This window comes from Crocodylus siamensis, chromosome 12 (genome assembly GCF_052110815.1).
Source record: "Crocodylus siamensis isolate JL-2025a chromosome 12, ASM5211081v1, whole genome shotgun sequence".
NCBI lineage: Eukaryota > Metazoa > Chordata > Crocodylia > Crocodylidae > Crocodylus > Crocodylus siamensis.
Genome location: NC_143406.1, coordinates 24268570 through 24288267, shown reverse-complemented (window position 1 = coordinate 24288267; position 19698 = coordinate 24268570). Strand labels below are relative to the sequence as shown.

The 19698-nt window shown below is 45.1% G+C and overlaps 1 protein-coding gene across 1 annotated transcript in view; it reads right to left on the bottom strand.

The window, feature by feature from the left end:
- Positions 1 to 19698, bottom strand: part of DNAAF8 (dynein axonemal assembly factor 8) — a 202596-nt gene that overhangs the window by 87405 nt on the left and 95493 nt on the right. Inside the window, exons 15-17 of the mRNA XM_090024739.1 lie at positions 6947 to 7063; positions 3818 to 3962; positions 563 to 878 (exon numbers count right to left, since the gene is read on the bottom strand). Coding sequence (XP_089880865.1) covers positions 563 to 878; positions 3818 to 3962; positions 6947 to 7063 — 578 coding nt within the window. The remainder of the gene's footprint in view (positions 1 to 562; positions 879 to 3817; positions 3963 to 6946; positions 7064 to 19698) is intronic.

The following is a 19698-nucleotide window of genomic DNA, read 5'->3' as shown; positions in this document are numbered from 1 at the left end:
GGTTTTTCCTTCACCTTAATCAACCTGCCCTTCCTACACTGCAGTCCTTACTTACATACTTATCTGGAGCTGTGCACTACTGTGGTGCAACTTGCTCCCAAGTAGTTATCCTGTCTTACTGTTGCCTCAGCTGCTTACTGCCTGGCAGTTAGCCCTGCTCCAGCAGCCCACTGATTGCAGCGCTTTCTCTCCCTTAAAGTCACAGGGGCTAGAATCTCCTTGTCACAATCACCCCTGGTAAATCCTGTGCCCACTGTCATGTTTCCCCGCATACCAATCACCAGGGTGATAAGCTTTTCTAGCCACCTTTCTTTTTCATGAAGTCTCAGTTGGGGGTGGAGGGTAGGGGAGCAGCAGCATTGAGAAAGCTGACTAGAGGAATTGGCTTTGCAGACATTAATAGTAACCCATTAACAGTGCAGAAGTAGACTGGTACTCCAATACCATGTTGCATGTAGTCACACCCCTTCCTGTGGGAACAATTACTATCTAGCTCTATCTGCTCCCTACCCCTCCTGTTAAAATCAGAGGATCTTAGAAATGTATCATATAGATTTGTCACCTTGATCTGTTATATTTGCAGGCAGGATTCTGGACACCAACATGAAGTGCTGTGTCAGAATATACTCTTCCTCCAAACCAAAGGCACAGCTCCCTGTTCACACGGCTGTCTGTGCGGGGCAGGTAGACAAGAGGCTCAGCTCGGCTCCTACAATAGAGGGCACTGATGGAGCTGCAGTCAGTCACACGGGCCAGCTGTGGATCAGAAGGCCCTACAATATCCTGTAAGGTGTGTCGTGCTTTCGGCCCTCTCAAACTTAATGCCAGAACTGGTAGTGCCTTGCCAGCCTCAGGAGAATAAGCAGAAGGCAGCTCTTCTGTGAAAGAGAAACATATGTTTGACTAAAGCAGAGTGCCCTCTTTCTAGGCTCACTCATTCTATTCAAGGCCTCTTGTCAAGTCTATATTCTCCCTAGATGATTGATAACTAATCAGCCCTAGCTCTTGTTCCCATTACATGTTTATCAAGGTAACATCTGTTTCTCAAAGGGGCTCTCCCCATGTGAGGCAGCTCCTGATCCCACACAGCTGGTTACCTAACCAAGGAGCTAACCTGCCAAACAACCAGCTTGATGGTGTAATGGTCATACATACAACAGCCTTTGCTGCTGCTCTTGAGATCTATTTGGCTTGCTTGAGAGCAGCCACAGAGAGAACTGTCAGGGCAGCTTCACTGCCTAATTTCTGGGTTTGGAATCCTGGCCTTGATCTTTCTTCTGAGTGGACAGTGCCTGGATGCCAGCATAAAACATGATCAGATGCTTTCACTGCTGTACTGCTTAGGCAGGGTTAAGAGGAGAGGTATGTCCTTACAGCAGCAGGTGGAACCAAACAGTGGTTCTATGGTGTTTCCTGCTTCTACTGAGCCAAAGGAACCCTTCCATACAAACATGCCTGGCTAGGACAGAGTCGGGAGGTTCTAAGTAAGGAGAACAAAAGGCAGCAGCTGGCTCCAGTCAAGCTCTAGGACAGATTTTCAGCTGGTGTAACATCATAGCACCACTGAATCACAGTGTTGTATAATGATCAAAATTGTTATCAGCTGCAGATCTGTTCTATCTTTCCCAATGGAAACTAACACAACAGATAATTCTGCCAAATCTGTATTCTTATGTATTCTGAAATCTACACACATGTAAAGGTGGATACCATGGGAGTGGATCTCACTGAAAACCACAGAATCCAGATATGGACCATTCGCTTTGTGGGGATGGAAGCTAGGAAGAAATCTGGGCAAGATAAGTGGGTTATTTTCTGATCCTTTCATGGAAATAGGAAAGCTGATGAAAGGACGCAACTGGAAATTATTTAAAGCTACAGATAAACTGCTCATTCACCCTGGGCAGAGTCAGGATCTGGGCTGTGTGGGGAAGGAACGAGGAGTAATGATATCTCAAAAGAAAATACCCGACCACCAACCCTTCATCTACTTGCTAAGACCCGAGTTCTGGGTTTCCTTATTTCCTGTCATACTTGAAGATCCACAGCAGAACATTCTCTTCCCCTCTGTAACAACCCCTTCACCAAACACACAGCCTGCCTTCATGAGGATTGCCAGGTGGGTGAAGGAATGGAATCCAATTCACTTCTGTATGGCTCCTATTACAGTGATCAGAAAATGAGAGGCAGGATACCTCTTCCTCTGCACTAGTGTTTAGACACATTTAATGACCTCAGTTCTTACAGAGAAATCAGGATCCTAAACTCACAGGTTTACAATTTAAACTTCAACCTATTTGTATTTTTTTAAGTTTCCAAGTGAAGGGTAAAATTCGGTGTTCCAACCTGCGTAGCAAACCTCAGTTCACATACATTTTCCCTCCATACGAAGTGGTTCTTCACAGCATGTCCAAAGGGCAGAGCATCAGAAACCAGATCTGAAAGCAGAATTCTACCTGTTTTCTGTTACTGATTGGTGACTTCATGGTTTTCTTATTAATTTCCAAAGCCCTCCAGTCACTGGTGAAAACACGTTACATCCACACTGCTGAGACAACTGAAGCAGTAATCACATTTATGAGCTAGTCTGGTTCCATTGTTTTCAAATGTGACAAAGAAGCAGGGACACTGCAGAATTTCTTCAAGTGACTGACCTGGTTTTCACTGAATTTCTGTTCAGGCAAAAGAAAACCTGTTTCTCTCAGTCTCAGTCTGCCAGCATTCTTTCCCAAGGGAAATGGATTACATGAGTACATGTCCTCTTGTCACATATAGGTCTTTCAGGAGAACTTCTTGGCTTAAAAATACACTGAACTGTTGTGTTACAGAGGCACTCCCTATCCTTGTAGTTATGGGATGGTTTTCAAACTAAGATCTTGAAAGTTAGCAGTTAATTAAATCTGATACACATCCTAAGAGGTAGGTTTTATCATCTTGCTTTTAAATGGACAAAACTGAGGCTCTGAGAAGTTATAAGGGCCAAATTTTCAACCCAGATGCCTAAAATTATGGATTTGGGCAGCCAACATTAGACACTCATACAAATGTTTGGGTTTCCTGCCTCCATTTCCCCTGTGTTCACCCAGATTAAAAGGTGGGAGATCAGCAATCTGCCAAACTATAAAAAGCAGCTGCGGAAGGGCCAGAGTACCAGTCCCCCACCACCAACAGCTATCTAAGAATTGATACAGGGATATGGGAGTATAGGACTATCAGGAACTTCCTGGGCTATCAAGCCTAGTGCCTTGTGTTTGTAGGCAATCATTTTCCCTAATGAGTCCCCCAAACTATCCACTGTAACCCCTCACACACACCACAGCTTCAAAGCACCCCTAGAAAACAAAACTAAAACACTCTACACTGTGCCAAAGGTAAAAACCAGTGGAAATAAGGTAGGACCCTACTGTTTCCTAAGCCTTAAAGGCCAAAGATCAGGAGACAGTTTGAGTTCCTTATAGATGAAAACTCCAGGGCAACCACTAGGGGCTAATATAATGTTTAAAGCACAAGTACTAAACTGTGCTAGGTTTCTTTCATTCTAGCCCCAATTCCATCCAGGTCACTAGCCCATACATTCAGTAAGAACATGGAGATTTAGGAAAGACCTTTTACAGAAGAATAAAGGCCACAGAAAACGTCAGTGTTACAACACTTGTAGAAATGTAACATAGGGAACAGATAAAAGCAAACAGCCCAGAATGTGTCTGACTCTCAGAGGAGAAGACAAGAGCAAGCCTGAAGTCATGCTCATACCATCCCATAGTACTAACCAGTGTAGTTATATTGGTGTAAGTTCTGTGTGCAGATAAGATATTACCTGTGGTAGAGAGCAGCAGGTTGTGCTGGGGATAAAGTAGGCGGAGTCCGCAGATATCCAAACCAGCACTGAGAATCAACTGTAGCATATGATGGGTGGCCAAAGGGTTTTGGAGTAGCGTTTCAAATAGCAACACCAAGCCAACCTGAACAGAAAGGCAAAGGTCACAAAGGACAAACAAGCACACCCCTATTAGTAACAATGACATTTCTATTCCTAGAGAGAACCATAGATATCAATCACATGTAAATATCTTTCTCTTTCTTGTCTTCAGATTTAATCCCCCTGTCTTCCTTATGCTGTATGATCTTTGTGGACTCTTTGTTGTGTATTTATAGTGATCAACATGCTACTTTGCTAGCCCATGATTGGATCCAGTGCACTACCATGTTATTAACACTTATAATATATAATGCCTTTTGTCACCTGAACTACCTTATTTCCTCACATATACCGCACCCTGAATAAAACACAAACCTTGGTTTTGGAAGGCAGAACATAGAAAAAAATATTTTTCCAGAGTCATGGCCAACTATGACATAGAGTAAGTCCTCCTGGAAACACAGAGTGTCCAGAAATGTGGCATCCAAGAAAACAGTCTGGGTGAAGCAGCTGGTACCAGAAACTTCCCCGGTTAGGCCCCAGACCTTTGCAAACACAGCAGCAAGACTGTTCACATTTTTTACTGTAAGAAGCTTTGTATATAAGTTACTGTACATAAAGTGCTATTTCCATATCACAAGCCTCATTAAGATAATACAAACAGCTCACCTGCTGCTTTAGGTGCACGCTCAGCCAATAGGTATGGCTATGAGAGGATTAACCTAGGACTCTGACATCTTGGCAGCTTCATGGCATGCAAAGTATTTTCAGACTTGCTTACTTTCCAGAAAACAGCTTCCCCACTTAAAACATACATCCCATTTTTGGGGGCAGGGGTGATTTTAGGGGGAAAGTTGTGTGTTGTATGTAAAAAGATATGGCATTTTCCTTTGATTTGTTATTGTCAGAACTGTAGGTTATTTGGGGCAGGAAATGAAATGTATTGACTCTGCTGATTAATTCTGCAGTCAAATAATAGCAAGAGACAAGATAGCTATTTTTCCATATTAACGGCAATTCCAAAATCAATACAAGACTATAATCCAAAAAGTGGATACCAAAGGTGAACTATAATTTATTTATATGCCGCAATCTTATTTTCTAGAGGAATTAATTCAGTCTGTCCTTAGATATGGTACAGAAACTGCCATTACACAGTAAACTTACCCTTCCTCCAACATGCTGTGCTGCTCTATGTGGGCTACCTCATCTAAAATGGAAGCAGTATTTTCCTTCACATAGGATTTCAGGTGTACTAATCATCCTGCTCCCATACTAACTAGTCTGACTGCAATGTTGTGTGGACACAGCTATACTGATTCTGGTTTAAGAGGCAGCCTGAGCAAAACAGCGCAGCCTGCTGAAGGTGTAGTTTACAGGCACGGTGAGTTTATCATGTAGGCATAGCCATAGCTATATAATGAATATATACACCAGGAAAAAAAATGTTCTCCATTTAATTCTCTTTTTATTTTAAATGTACTTCACTCCCCCATAAGGAGGAATACTGTACTCAAGGTGCACATGATGTAATGGAAGAATCTGGGTTGTTCTGGAAATTGAGGGATAGTGGATATCTGAAGAGCATGACTGTACTGGCCTGTATTTTGTGTACAGTTCTCCCTTCCATACAGACACACAATACCATCCTCAATCAGGAGCTTTATTGCTGCAGTGAATGCCAAATGAATTCATCATTACTGGACACTTTAAATGAAGTGTTACCAAATGCTACTCCCCCATAAACACATAATGAGGCTTACAACATTATGATAAACGAAGTTATAAATCTAACTGAGGAATAAAAAAGTCTAGTCCAACTAGAAAAAAAGCTCAATTGTTTTCTCTTCATTTACTTATAATTCCCCTGTTATTAACCCATTGCTCATTAGAGCTAACAAGAAAGGAATTGTCCTGTAGCTCTATGCCGCATAGAACCTTCATGGAGACATCTCAAGTGGTGAATTATATCATGGGTGGTGATATAACTGAGCATGTCTGTGCAAGGTAGGGGGAACATCAACAATCACCCCATTTTATCCTTTCCCTTCGCAGGGTTTACCTTTGTCAATGCCTTGCACTGTGAAGATGTCTTTCTAAGAGCTGCCTGTAGAAACTCAGAAGTGTCATTCTTGAACTAGCCCCAGCACATGTTACAGAAGGAGGCCAGGAACTTCAAGTGCTTATAGACACGGTGGGAAAAAACCCCCAGCACTTTAATTTCAGCTCAGTGCGCCCCCACACTAAGCACAGTGCATGCGCAGAATAGGAATCATGTCAATTTGATCCGGCTCACCCAGCACCTGTGTAGTTCACACATTTCACCTGGCCTTTTTGGCACTTTTATCTAATTGAATCAGCTATTAGATAAGAATGCCAAAAAGCCTGGCTGAAGCGTGTGAGCTATACAGATGCTGGGCGAGCCAGGTCAAACCAACATGATTCCTATTCTGGTAAAGTGCAGTTTTGGTTTTTTTCCTATGTCTGTCAGCACTGTCCATGATCCAGCTAAGTGCCCTATGTCTTCAACTCCTATTGATAAACCTTAGGCACACTGAAGGAGTACTGAGCTTTCTTAGCAGCTTGTCCATCTTGATGCACATTTAGAAAGAAAATCATAACATCTGTATCTGTAAATCAAGTTTGTGGTAAAGTTTTGAAATTCCCAAAACAGATTTACTACACCTTTTATTGAGAAATTCTAAAATACAGACAAATTCTATGACACGTCAGCTTGCAGTCAAGTTGGCTTGGCATTTCAAAATAAGTCTGCATTGCTGATATGCACCTGACTGGTATCATTTTCTCTAGCCTTTACATTTCAGAGTTTAATCTTTGCAGGCTCAGTGCAATGGCTAGATCAAAATTAATGACACCAAAGGTTTGGCTGGTATATTAGAGTGAGAAACATTTGAAAATGAGTATTTGTGTATTTGTAACAATTCTGTGAGTTCAAATATTCCATGCCAGGGTTGATCTTCCCTTAGCTTTCCACTTAATTCTAGAATTCAGACAGGAATTCTTTACCTCTGTATCTATATCTCTGCTAGTCCCAATGTCACTGCTGCTAGGGAAGTATTCTTCATCAGTTTCTATGGTCTGCCAGTAAAACCCAGCTGGCACTGCAAATGCTTTTTCCACTGCCTGAAATATAAAAGGGACAGTTCCTATTTGTGAATTATTTTGATTCTTCAAAGTCAGAAACTGAAAAAGAGAACATGCTTAATGCTAAGGCTAGAGATCAGAAAAAATGATAAAGAGTTACAGTAATTAGTTCATTGTCATCACTTTACTATTTGCTGTTTTATCTGTCCATTTAGGATCATCAGTACAGTAAAGACAGTTTTAAACAGTATCCCCAGGAGCATGGACCTGCTACCACTGGTATCCTAGGGGAATGAACATTATTAGGGCTCAGACCAGTTAGCCATTTCATGTGCAGATCTTCTGTTGACTTTAATGGAGTTACACATGAGTATGTTACATGTGATCAAGCCATACACACACACACATACATATACACATGCACATATTTTTATACATATATTCAGTTTATAGTCATATCTATATATCTATCTATATACATATATCTATATATCTCTGTCTATATAGATTCAGATGGGATGGGGCTGCAGGTGGGCAGGAAACAGTGCCCAGGAGCCGAGTAAGCTGCTGCCACAGGGGCTGCTAGGAACCTGAGTTTGGCCACCATGCAGCCTCTGCCCTGCTGCACATCTGGAGGACTGGAACTGGCCACACATGCCACAGCCCAAGCTGCCCTTCAAGCCTGGGCCAGGAGGGGCTGAAGGAACTACTGCAGGCTGGACAGAATCCCTTGGTGGACTGGATCCAACCGGCAGGCAGTATTTTGCCCACCCCTGTGATTACATAATATTGTGACCATTTTAGGAATTGGCCAGTTATTATATAAGAATGAAACCAAAGTAATTTCATCAAAGGAAAACAAACCCAACAAAAAGTAGCACAGTTCCCAAAGTCCTGCTATGCCAGGTACTGGTGCATTTAGGTAAGTGACAGACACTGGCCTTCAGCTTCATGTTGCAGCATTACACAAGCATGGCATTCCCAGTATAACCACACACTTCACTTTCCATTGTTGCTTCCATATTTTCTGGGCAGTCAAGTAAGCAAACTATCCAAGTGCAGTTTGAGCTTTTATGTTTAAGGCTGTCAGTCATAAAAATTTACTTTGGCTTCCAGCTTAGCCTCAAGGCCAAGACTCCTGAATGATCTTCTACAGAATGTGGGAGAGAATCTTACGAAGTTCTTGTTAATGGCAGAAATAATGTTCCCAGGTACAGAAGTGCAAATCTGGAGCAACTCCAGGAACAGACAGGATTATATGGCATTGGAATTTAGTCCTATGAATACGGAAAAAAAAAATTTCAGTTGCAAATTGGAATGGCTCCACTGACTTTAATGGCACTACTCTGACTTAAGCCAGCCATAAATTTGCCTCTATCATGTAAGAGCATTTTTTTTTGCTCTGATGCCACCAAAATGTATTTCACAGAAAACAAAGGAAATATCACCGAGATTTCATTAAATCTTCAGTATGGATAGACTATGGGCTAATTACTTGAAAAAGCAGCCATTCTGTATTATGAAGTACATATAACACAGGATAATTGTGTAATCTCCTGAAAGATATTCTGTTCTGCTGGGCAAATAATAGATATTTTAGATCCTTCTATAAATATTTTAAAATAACAACACGAAAATGTGATTAATTTGAACAATGTTAAAAGCCTTCTGGTTCCATTGTGCTTTGGCAGCATTTTCCAGTTTGACCTCTCTTTTTTTATTATTATTATACTGTTAGAGATATTTACATGGAAACAGCAATTTGGGGTCAAATCCTCAGCTCTTGTGAATCAGCAGGGCTCCTCTGGGGTCAGAAGATTACCTTAATTTACTCCTGTCAAAAATTAACCTCTTTGGTTTTACAGCACTTTGCCAACCAGCCTTTGCCTAGGACATCACACTCATTTGCTTGGAAAATATTGATATAGATATAGAAACAGGAAAATATTACCAAGCCAAGATAAGAAAATAGAAGCCCTCCTCTGTTTCCAAAGGTCCCTAGCAGCTCCTCCATGCAGCACTGACAAGGGGAAGCATACATGGGAAAGGGATCAGGACAGATCATGCACGATAAGCATGGAGAGGGACTCCGCCTCTGCAGATTTTGCCACTCACAAGGCATTTCACCTCTTGTCAATCAAATGCAAAAGCAGCAGCAGCAGCAGCAACAGCAGCAGCAGCAAGGACCTCTCCAGAAAACTGCACCTTTTGTTGCTGTGGTCATAGTTTCATAGTTTCATAGTTGGTAGGGTCAGAAGGGACCTGAGCAGATCATCAAGTCTGACCCCCTGCCATGGCAGTAAAGAGTACTGGGGTCAAACAACCCCAGCAAGGTGATTGTCTAGCCTTGTCTTAAAGACTCCCAGGGTAGGAGCCAGCACAACTTCACTTGGGAGTTGGTTCCAGATCCTAGCCGCCCTGACAGTGATGTAGTGCCTCCTGATGTCTAATCTGAATCTACCCTCTGCCAGCTTGTGACCGTTATTTCTAGTCACTCCTGGTAGTGCTCGGGGGAACAGGGACTTCCCCAGTGCCTGCTGGTCCCCTTTGACTAGTTTGTAACAGGCCACTAGATCCCCCCTCAGCCTTCTCTTGTAGAGGCTGAATAGGTTCAGGTTCCATAGGCTGCCTTGCTGCCCCCTGATCATGCGAGTGGTCCTTGCTTCTTACTTCCCCACCATTGAAACCCCACTTCTTAACTCTTGCCAGGAGAGCTAAAGGATGCTGTCAGCAACCACTTGCACAGCTATGGCAACATCTGTGTGCTATAACATCTCTGCACAGCTGTTGCTGGGTAATTGTTCCATTGTCACAGTCTCCTGTGCACATTTTGCAGGACATAGGCAAGGTGTTCCCCAGAGCAAGAAGCATAGAGAGCTCTCCTAGCCCACTGCAGTTCATGATGACCAAACAATTCTATTTGTTTTAGAAAGTCCCTCCTTCCTTTCTCTTCTAATTCTCCCTCTACCTCCTACCATCCTTCTCCACAAAAAGGATGTATCATGGCTACATAAGTACTTGTGGTGCCATTGTCTGCCTGAGCATAAACTTTTGGATTGGCATGAATATGAGATGTTTATTGGACAAAACATAAATCCCATGAATCAATAAGACAGCTCAAACCTGAACTAGAATATGACTGAATTTCCATGGAAACCTTTATTGTATTTATCAGTTAAGAAACAATCCAACGTATCTTAGCAAATTCAAGGTAAAGGCTGACCTTCTGCTGTGCCTGAGTTTGACTGTTCACCTCCATTTTATATTTCCTGTATTACTTCATACCCTTTACATGACTTAAATTGTACAGACTAAACGCTGCCCTCATCTACATCTCTGTAGCTCAAAGAAGTGTGCGTGTGGGAGAAACTGAATGTGCAGATGATTGAGATTTTGTATTTATGACATTAACATACAAAGGGTCAGGTTCTTATCTCAGTAACTCAGGGCATGTCTACATGTGCAATTAATACACCTGAATTTTCTGTGAAGAAAAAGTCAGGTTCAATCAAGTGCTCCTCGGTGTACATCTACATATGTACCCCAGTCGGGAGCAAATTTGCTACCAATGGGAGCAGTTCAGTCCAGGGCTTTTTCAGCCCCCCTGCAGCAGCCAGGGGGAGCTCCAGAGAGCTGGCAGGAGGCATAGGGGTCAAGCCTCGGCTCTGGGGAGCGAGCTCCCAGCCATGTGGACCTTGGGATTGCAGATTGGCTCAGCAGCAATGGTTTGGGGCAATGCCCCATGCCTAAGCATAGGAGTAACCAGCACCAGGACTGAAGGGGATGGGGGAAAAGATGCAGGAGGGAAGCAGAGCAGGGACCAAGGGGGAAAAGCAACAGGGAAGCAGCACTGGGACTGGGGGGAAAAGAGGGAGGGAGCAGTGCCAGGGACTTGGGGGGGAGAATGTCGAGCAGAGCTTAGCATTTGGCATAAAAGAGGGCATGCTGCAGCCAGACTGGAAAGAGGACTCGGCCACAACTGAGACGCAGCAAGCTGAACCCTTGTGGGATGCCAGAGAGACTACGACCCCAAATGAGGAACCAACCCGACCTACCATGCAGATAAGTAAAGCTGGACAGTGGGGGGTTTCAGGTGGCTTATTGGCCAGGAGATGGAGGCATCGGGAGGAGGAGTACCCCAGAGAGAGAGAGAGAGAGTACTATACCCTCAGGAAAGATGGGGAGAAGAGACACCCAATGTCAGCCAGCCTCAGAGAGTCCTGGGTAGACCTGGGTAAAGAAGGAATTTGCCCAGAGGAATGGAGTAAAACAGCCTACTGGCTCAGAGGGCTGCAGATAGTGGAGTTGAAGCCCAGTGCAGCCTCAGAAGTTTTTCTTTGTGTTGTTAAGTAGTAATCCCAAGCTAGGGAAGCATAGCTGAGGAAAAGCCTGATTCCCTGCACACCTGAGTTCTGATTAATCAAGCCCAAGAGTCAACCCCTGAGACCTAGTAGCATCTGAACATGAATCCTGGGATTGGCAAGCAGAGAATTCATCTCTCCAGGACTCAGTGATCCCAAAGAGAAGGAAGACTATCGCAAGCAGGGTGGAGACATTTGAGGAAAAGCCACCTGCCTGGAGGGCACAGCCATGATCTCTCACGAAGCCCACAGCCAACTGGCCTGGAGAGGATCCAAGAACTGGCTACTCACACTCAATACCAGCAAGAAGATATGACTTGTCACCCAAGAGAATAGGGGCAGGGTGTGAGGGTGGTGAAGCCCTGCACAAGACTGACCTTGCCTTTACAATCATCACTCAAGATACCATCTAAACTTCTGAGAACTAACTTCACATCAAAGATGTGGCAGGTGAGAGGGAGGAAGAATGAGGTAGTGGTCCCTGAAATTCCAGTGTGACAAGGAGCAGCGGTTAAGCCCACCAGTTCATAGTTGGTATGTGCCAGGACTTTTCAATGCCTCCCCTCCCTCCCCCCAGCTCATCAGCCAGCTGCTGGCGGACTCCCCACTTCTTGACTGGCCAAAGGGGAAACCCCAACCAAAAAAGGTTAAAAACCCCTGGTATGTGCAAACAACACATTAGCCTAATTTACTGTGCACATGTAGACACTGACACTTTACTGATGCATTAGATTAGTCTAATGTGTAGTAAAGCATCTCTTGTAGATGCACCCTGTAGGAGTAAAAGTTACTTTAAACTGGAATCAAAATACAGCCCAAAGGCTCTACTATTGTTTATGCAGGAAGGAAATGTATTACAGATTACAGGCTGAGTTTTCATAGAAGCAGCAGCTTAGATTGTGCATTTGCAATGACTGTGAATGCATATGTGCACATTTGTACCTGTGCCCTAGGCATCTCAATTTTAATTTTTCATACAAAATACAGACATCTGGAAGCTGAAGCATTTCAGTTTGGATATGCTGCTGTAGTGTCACAGGGGAGCTGTAGTTTGGTCACCTTATGCTCCCCACAGGAGGGGCTTCTTGGTTGGACGGGATCTCCCATTATGCTAAGAACCATCACCTCTGACATCCAGGAGGGGAGAGTGTGCTGAATCTAAGAAGCAATTATCTAACCAGGGAGACCAGTCTAGGGAAGAGAATAGCAGCACAGGGCAGATGGGTTATGTTTTCTATAAGCTGCTGTGACAACATTCCCATCTGAAATATTTCATTATTTAAATTTTCTCAGAAAAAAATGTCCACGGAAAATCTCCCTATTTCTGAGGATCTCAATTAATTCTCCTGTTTATTTATTTCAGGTGTTCCCATCTCCAGGACACACTTATGAATTGCCTTAGAGGCTATTACTCATATATAGCTTGCTCCAATGGCCATGGAAATCAGTTTTAGCCTTTCAACTTCCAGCATCAGATGAATTAGGATGTTGCCTATGAAAGCATAGGCATTTCAGCATGAGTTAGTCTCCAGGTGTCACCCTTTTGCCTGACTTTTGTGACTTCAGTAGTGGTGGCTTAGTCATTTCTCTAGTGCACCTATCCACCTCTTGAATGGAGAGAGGTATCAAACAGTGGGAGAAGATTATTGACTCTGCCTGTGAAGCTGATATCTGCTGAAGGAAGAAGATAATGGCTTGGACTGTAAAGATCCTGTGAGGAGATTTTAGAGTATTTTTCTCGCAACTTAATACCAAGCCTGAAACTTGAAAAAGTGCAGATCCCTGCCCATCACTCTGCCTTGTTCCACATTCCTTATTCCATTTCATTCTGTGCTTGATTTACAAAGAGCCAAGCACATTTTAGTTGCTTCCACAACTAGAAGAGTAAATAATTTTAACAGCGATTTGATGGCAGTGGGCTGGACAGTAGGACTGTGTGAAGCTTTGGCCGCTGATTTGACTCGATGGAGATTCAGCCCAATTCAGTGGCTGAATCTCCGAATCTGAAGCGCATCAGGAGACCCTTTAATCTCTCTGAATTGAATTGGAACTCTCTAAATTGATTTGGAGAAATTCAGCAATTTGGACATAGACACAGACTTAAACATTTTTTCTACATACCTCAAGGTACCAAGCTGCTCATGAGTGCTGTGATGGTGGGGCGGATGGAGCATCCTACAGGAGTGCAGGGGCTCCCCCGTGCATTTGCAGCAGACCTGGAAGTGGATTGCCAAGTCAAAGGAAGTGTGGGGAGTCCCAGTGGGTCCCGGTGGACCCAGACTTTCAGTCCACTTTCGGGTTCACCACTGAGCACATGTGGGTTCCCCCCGCATTCCTGCGGGACGCTCCATCCGCTCCAGCATTGCAGTGTTCTCTAGCTAATTCACTGTGATTTTTATACATGATATATGATATAGCAAGTTAATGCACATTCCAATAAAGTTACATTTGTTTTTGTTTCCATTTTAACTGAATAATATAGCCCTAAGCCCCTAGCTTGTTAGTAATGCTTCTAGTTTCTCCTTAACTGGAGAAAAATACATATTATGTTATACATGATAATGTGCAGTACCACCTGCACCCCATTTTCAAAATCCTAGATCCGCTCATGCTTGATTTCCTATCACTATGCCGAAATTGCCTATGTAGAACTAGATCCAGCTTAAATATACCATCTTACATACCACCTCTGAATGCCTCCTGGTATTTTAGGGAAAGGAGAAAAAAAATTCTTGCCATGTTCAGGCACTTGGAGTCACTCAGAAGTTGTAAAATGGGAGACTCCAACCTCCAATAATCAGCTGAATTCCCCCTTTATAGGAATGATTTGTGCTGATACAAGGCACCATGGTTATCTCCTATGCTAACTGCCTTTATCTACTGCCACAAAGGACAGTGTCAAGAGAAAAGTGAGTATGGTAGAGTGATTTCCACTTAACATGAGGTTCCACCATGCTGTGAAAGCTACAGAAGCCCTAAGGCTCCTCAGAGGGGACAGGCTGGAGCAGCCTAAAAATCAGATCACCAAAATCATTTCCAAGACTTCTCCATCCTTCACCAGACCAATCAGATCCTGTGCCAGGAAGCAATCCATAATTCTCTGGAGGCTGGGGTGCCCATAATTCCCCAGTTGGCTGTATTATTTGTTTTTCTTTATAATTATTGACCTTCTAATTATTCTTCAGGAGACATTCTGATTTCTGTGATCTGAAAGGACTGAAGAAAGACTAGCTTATACTAGTGGTGTTCAACCTTTCAGCCCTGTAGACAGAATGGGTGGCACTGAGCCAACCTGTGGGCTAGATCCCACATCCTGGCCTGATCCTGCACATTGGATCTGGCTGCATGCTGGCCTGACCCAATGCACTGGATCTGGCCATGAAGTGACCGTGCATGTGAACCCCACCACAGACTAGTGATTTGGCACAGAGGGCCATATCATCCAGCCCACAGGGTTCCCCGCTGGCTGGAAATTTGGAAGCAGGGGAGCAACAATTAATGCTGCCACTGCTTTCCTGCTACTAAATTTCTGGACTGGTGGAGAGTCCTATGAGTCAAATGAAATGGTTCCATGAGCTGGATCTGGTCTGAAGGCTTTAAGTTGAGCACCACTAGTTTATGCCATTGCAAGGACTGAAAACAGACAACATTATTAAAAAAAATAATTAAAAAGAAACCTGGAGCCACTCTTTTTTTTTCAGATGATATTACCAAAAGGAAGCCAGGCACAGTCATGAGAAGAGATTTCACAGCAAATGTGTTGTAAAATATTGAGCAGAAACAAGAAGCAGCACACACCAAAGAAATCTGGATACTGTATTTCACTAGAGCCTGTGTGTTGCTGTAACATGGTTTTCTAGGCCAGTGCTTTTCAACCGGTGTGCCATAGCACACCAGTGTGCCACATAGAGCTCCCTGGTGTGCTGTGAGAATTTTGGAATGAGAAGAAAGTTCTCCAGCCACCTAGAACTAACGAATAAGCTGCACTGATTAAATATTCACAGAAGACTCATGCATGTGTTGGCTGTGTAGGAGAGAGAGAACCAGCCGAGCAGAAGGAAATTCATCTACTGCGCATGTGTCGGCTGTGGAAGATGTGCAGTTTGTGAGCCTCTGAACAGCTCTGCCATGGAATTTTGCGGCGGCAGTGAGCTACAATGAGTTCATAAGTATGGAAACGGGAAATGCTTTAACAGGTGTACAATGGAAAATTTTTATTAATGTAAGTGTGCCTTGGGCTGGAAAAGGTTGGGAAACACTGTTTTAGCCATTGCACAAAAGACAACCAGATCCAACCATTCCCCTTGCATCCAATATATTCTGTCTGCTGTTGAATTACCAAGAGTCTGAAAGTAGAAAATAGGATCAATTAGTGGGAGTGGATGGGGTGAGATGCCCTCCAAGGGTGGCCATGAAGCTCCTGGAGTCCCTTCAGCACTTACCCACCCTGGTCTCTGTGGGTAGTGGTCTCTGTGGGACTGAGTCACACATTCATTCACCAACCAAGCCTTGATGTATTTGCTTTTATATAAGGGAGGCTGCCCCAGGGACCAGAGTGGGTTCCTCATCTATCTTTGCCCTGGGCCACAAGTTCCCTGATCCCCTTTCATCTCTGGCTGTGGCCACTCTTTGACCTTTGGCCTGTCCCTTCCAAGTACCTGGCCCCACTTTGGGCCAGTTGTGATCTCCTGGCTGGAACGGACAGGCCAAAGGTCAGACAGTGGCCACAGACAGAGATGAAGGAGATCAGGGAACTTGGATGAGGGCTGAAGTGACTCCAGGGGCTTCACAGCCATCTCTGGAGGGCACTCTGCTACAGTTGTTCATTGGCTGGGAAAGCAGTCCATACAGAGAGCAGAACCATGGGTGAGCAAGGGTTGGCAGTAGAGGGACTGATCTCACAGTGTCTCACTGGCCCAAGGTGGGGGCAGGGCCCAGGGAGGGGTCAAAGGCTGATGATAGCCACAGCATGAGACTGCTGGAGCTAGGGTGTCTGGAGATCTGGGGCCAGATACTTGGAAGAGACAGGCCAATGGTCAGAGAGTGCCCACAGCCAGAGATGAAGGGGATCAGGGAACTTGTGGCTCAGGACAGAGATGGATGAGGCAGTGCTATCCATGGTGAGGAGGGTCTGAGAAATGAAGGCTGCGTGTGGAGGAGAGACCCTGAGGGCAAGCACTGAGGTTTGGGCACAAATGCAGGAACTAGGAGAGAGCTTGTGGGGTACAGGAGAGGATATCCAGAATGGACAGCCTCAGAGAACTGCAAAGAGCACACCCAAGAAGCCCAGAAGACAGAGGGAATCTCTTGGTCCTGGATAAGACTGGAAATGGCACCCCCCTGGGGCTGGTTAGTGTGGTGGGGCTACTTGTTGTGAGGTAGTAGCCTTATAAAATATCACATGTAGCCACCCCAGGGAATGGCAAGTATGGGACACCTGAAAACCCCAGCTACCACTGCCTTGTGGGTTACATCATGGAGGAGAAAGGCTAACGGACCACACCCTAACAGAAAAGGAGATTTGGGAAACCCTCAGGAGGATTGCCAAAGCGGGGAGGTATGTGACAGGATTCTTGGCAAGCTCATGCCACTTTAAGAGAGGCAGCCTGAAAAGCAGCCTGCAGGTGGCAAGGGGAACTAATGAGAGCCTCACCTGATTAGGAGAGGGATGAGCTTAGACAAGATATAAGCCCAGACCCTGAGTTGAGTAGGCAGTAAGATCCAGGAAGCTGCTGTAGGAACATCTCTTAAGCAGGGTGGCTGTACGCCTGGAATGCCAATGTGGAGAATACAGGCAGCAGCAGTTTAAAGGTTTGGGAAGGGACTAAGGAGTTGCAGGTGATCCCTAGGGGCACAGTAGGGAGTGTAGGAGCCCAGAGAGTGTGGGACCAGCAAGTCCAGGAGCCAGAATGGCTGAGTGAGGGATCAGGGGGTCCAGGAGCCAGACAGCAGCTGAGTGAGGGACCAGGGGACCTGAAAGCCCAGAGGAGACTGAGCATATGGAATGAAAAATCATTGAGTGGTAACATCTGCAAAGCATGAGGTATAGTGTAGGGGTGGATGGAGCCACACAATTAGCCTGTAAGGCAATGACTAGAAACCTGGTCGACATTAAAATAAGAGCAGAGCAGAAGCCCTGGGAAAGCCTCCTTTATATGAAAGCAAATACATCAAGACATGGCAGACAAATGAAGGGGTGACTGCCCAAAGAAACCAGAGTGGGTAAGGGCTGAAGGGACTCCCAGGGCTTCAGTCACCCCTAGAGGGAACCTTGCTACAAAGGTAAACAAATAAACTAGTGAAGATTTCCAAGCCCTAGCAGGATTTGCAGAAAGGCACATCTCCAGCTATTCTTATCAGCTAAGGCCCTTGGTGTTTTCCAGCATAATGACAATTGCCCAGGCCCTTCTTTCTATGGAAAAAACAGATACTCAGATACCCCATGAGAAATCACTGTCCTTCTCTCTAGGAGATATCCAGCTTCTCCATATCAACAAGATGGAAGAGCAGGACAAACTGAATACCTCAGCCCCTCTTCAGGTTGCGGTCAAGATGAGAGGCAGGAGCATTGACCAGAGAGATGACAAGAAAGTTCTATGCCATGGTTAATAGTGAGCAAGAATGATTCTTGAGGTCCCTGGTAACAAAAATAGGGATGTGAAAGGGTAAATGATTAATCATTTAAACAGTAAGTGCAGTGATAGTTTACTGGTTATCCTTTAGCTCAGAGCTGGCGTAGTCTGGCAGGGGAGTGGGGAAGGGAACCTGTGCAGTGTCCCAGAAGGCAGTAGGGCATGCAAGCAGGAGGGAGGGATGGGGAGGTGGATGGGGTGGGGTGCAATAGTACCCATAGCTCAGTGTTTCTCAACCTCTGGGTTGCAACCCAAAAGTAGGTTGCAAGAATATATGAAAGGGTCACAAGCAAACTTTTTGAGCCCAGAGTGTGTGTGAGAGTAGCGGCCCCAGCAGGGGGCAGAGTAGCAGCCCCAGCAGGGGGCATGTGGTCAAAGCACATCTGAGGAAGCCTGATGCCAATTTTGGGCCAGAAGCTGGGTGCAGCCCAACTAAAGAGACCGTAGAGTAATAGTGGATCTGGATGCCTTCTATGAGGCATGGGACACAGCATAAGGGAAGGCTGAGAGTTGTGTATTTGGCCCTTGTCATCGTGGCAATAAATTGGGCAGCCTCCTGCATTTTCCATCTATTTTGATACATCAAGGTGTGGCAGGTGAGTGAGAACTGACTGCCCTAGACAAGTGGGTGGGCCAATGTTGTAACCAGCCTCATGATGGCCCCCTGTTACTATCAACAAAATGGATTCTCCTTTAAAGGAGAAAAATGTGGAAAACCATGGCTTTTCCCTTGAAGGCTGTCAGAGTTCCAGCCTGCAAGGGGCTGCTTGGGGCCTCCTATGCCTCTCGCCCCAGGGCTGGGACCTAGAAGCCGGGAACAGTGGGTTGGAGTAAGTGGCACTGGGTTGGTTCTGGCCATGGATGTTTACAAATGGGTCCTGGTACAAAAAAAGGTTGAGAACCACTGCCATAGCCTAAAAGGAAAACAGGGAGCAACTTAATGACTCATCAATTAATCAATTAGCTGCTCATTCACAGGTGCTCCCTCCCTCCCAGCACAGGGCTTCACCTGGGCTATGTTGTCTGGTTGGGCTTGCCTCCTCCCACAGTCAAAGGGCCCCAGGAGCTGGGAGGCTCCAAGCAGCAGCTGTGTGGGAGCTGCTGTGTTATCATGTAATTGTTTAACTGATATAATTAGAGGAGGTTAAATGGATATTTTTTAAATGATATATACGTCCCTAAGCACAAACACCTCTCCACCACATCAAAGTTGCAAGCCTTGGGAGGATTAGTTACACTACTGTCCCAGACAAAGGAGACATTAACCCAGGGGTGGGCAAAATCCGGCCTACCAGGCCATTCTATCTGGCCCGCAGGACCCCTAAAAATTTACAAAATTAATATTTATGTGCCCCTGGCTGTCTGTCAAAGATGACAGGAGCCTGGGGCAGTAGGACCCAAGGGGAGACCTCCGGCAGGATCAAGGGGCACTCGCATGATCAGGGAGCAGCAGGGCAGGCCCTATGAGGAAAGGCTACGGGACCTGAACCTGTTCAGCCTCCACAAGCAAAGGTTATGGGCAGATCAAGTGGCCTGTTACAAACTAGTCAGAGGGGATCAGCAGGCATTGGGAGAGTCCCTGTTCCCCCGAGCACTACCAGGAGTGACCAGGAATAATGGCCACAAGCTGGCAGAGGGTAGATTTAGGCAATATCAGGAGGCACTACTTCACGGTCATGGC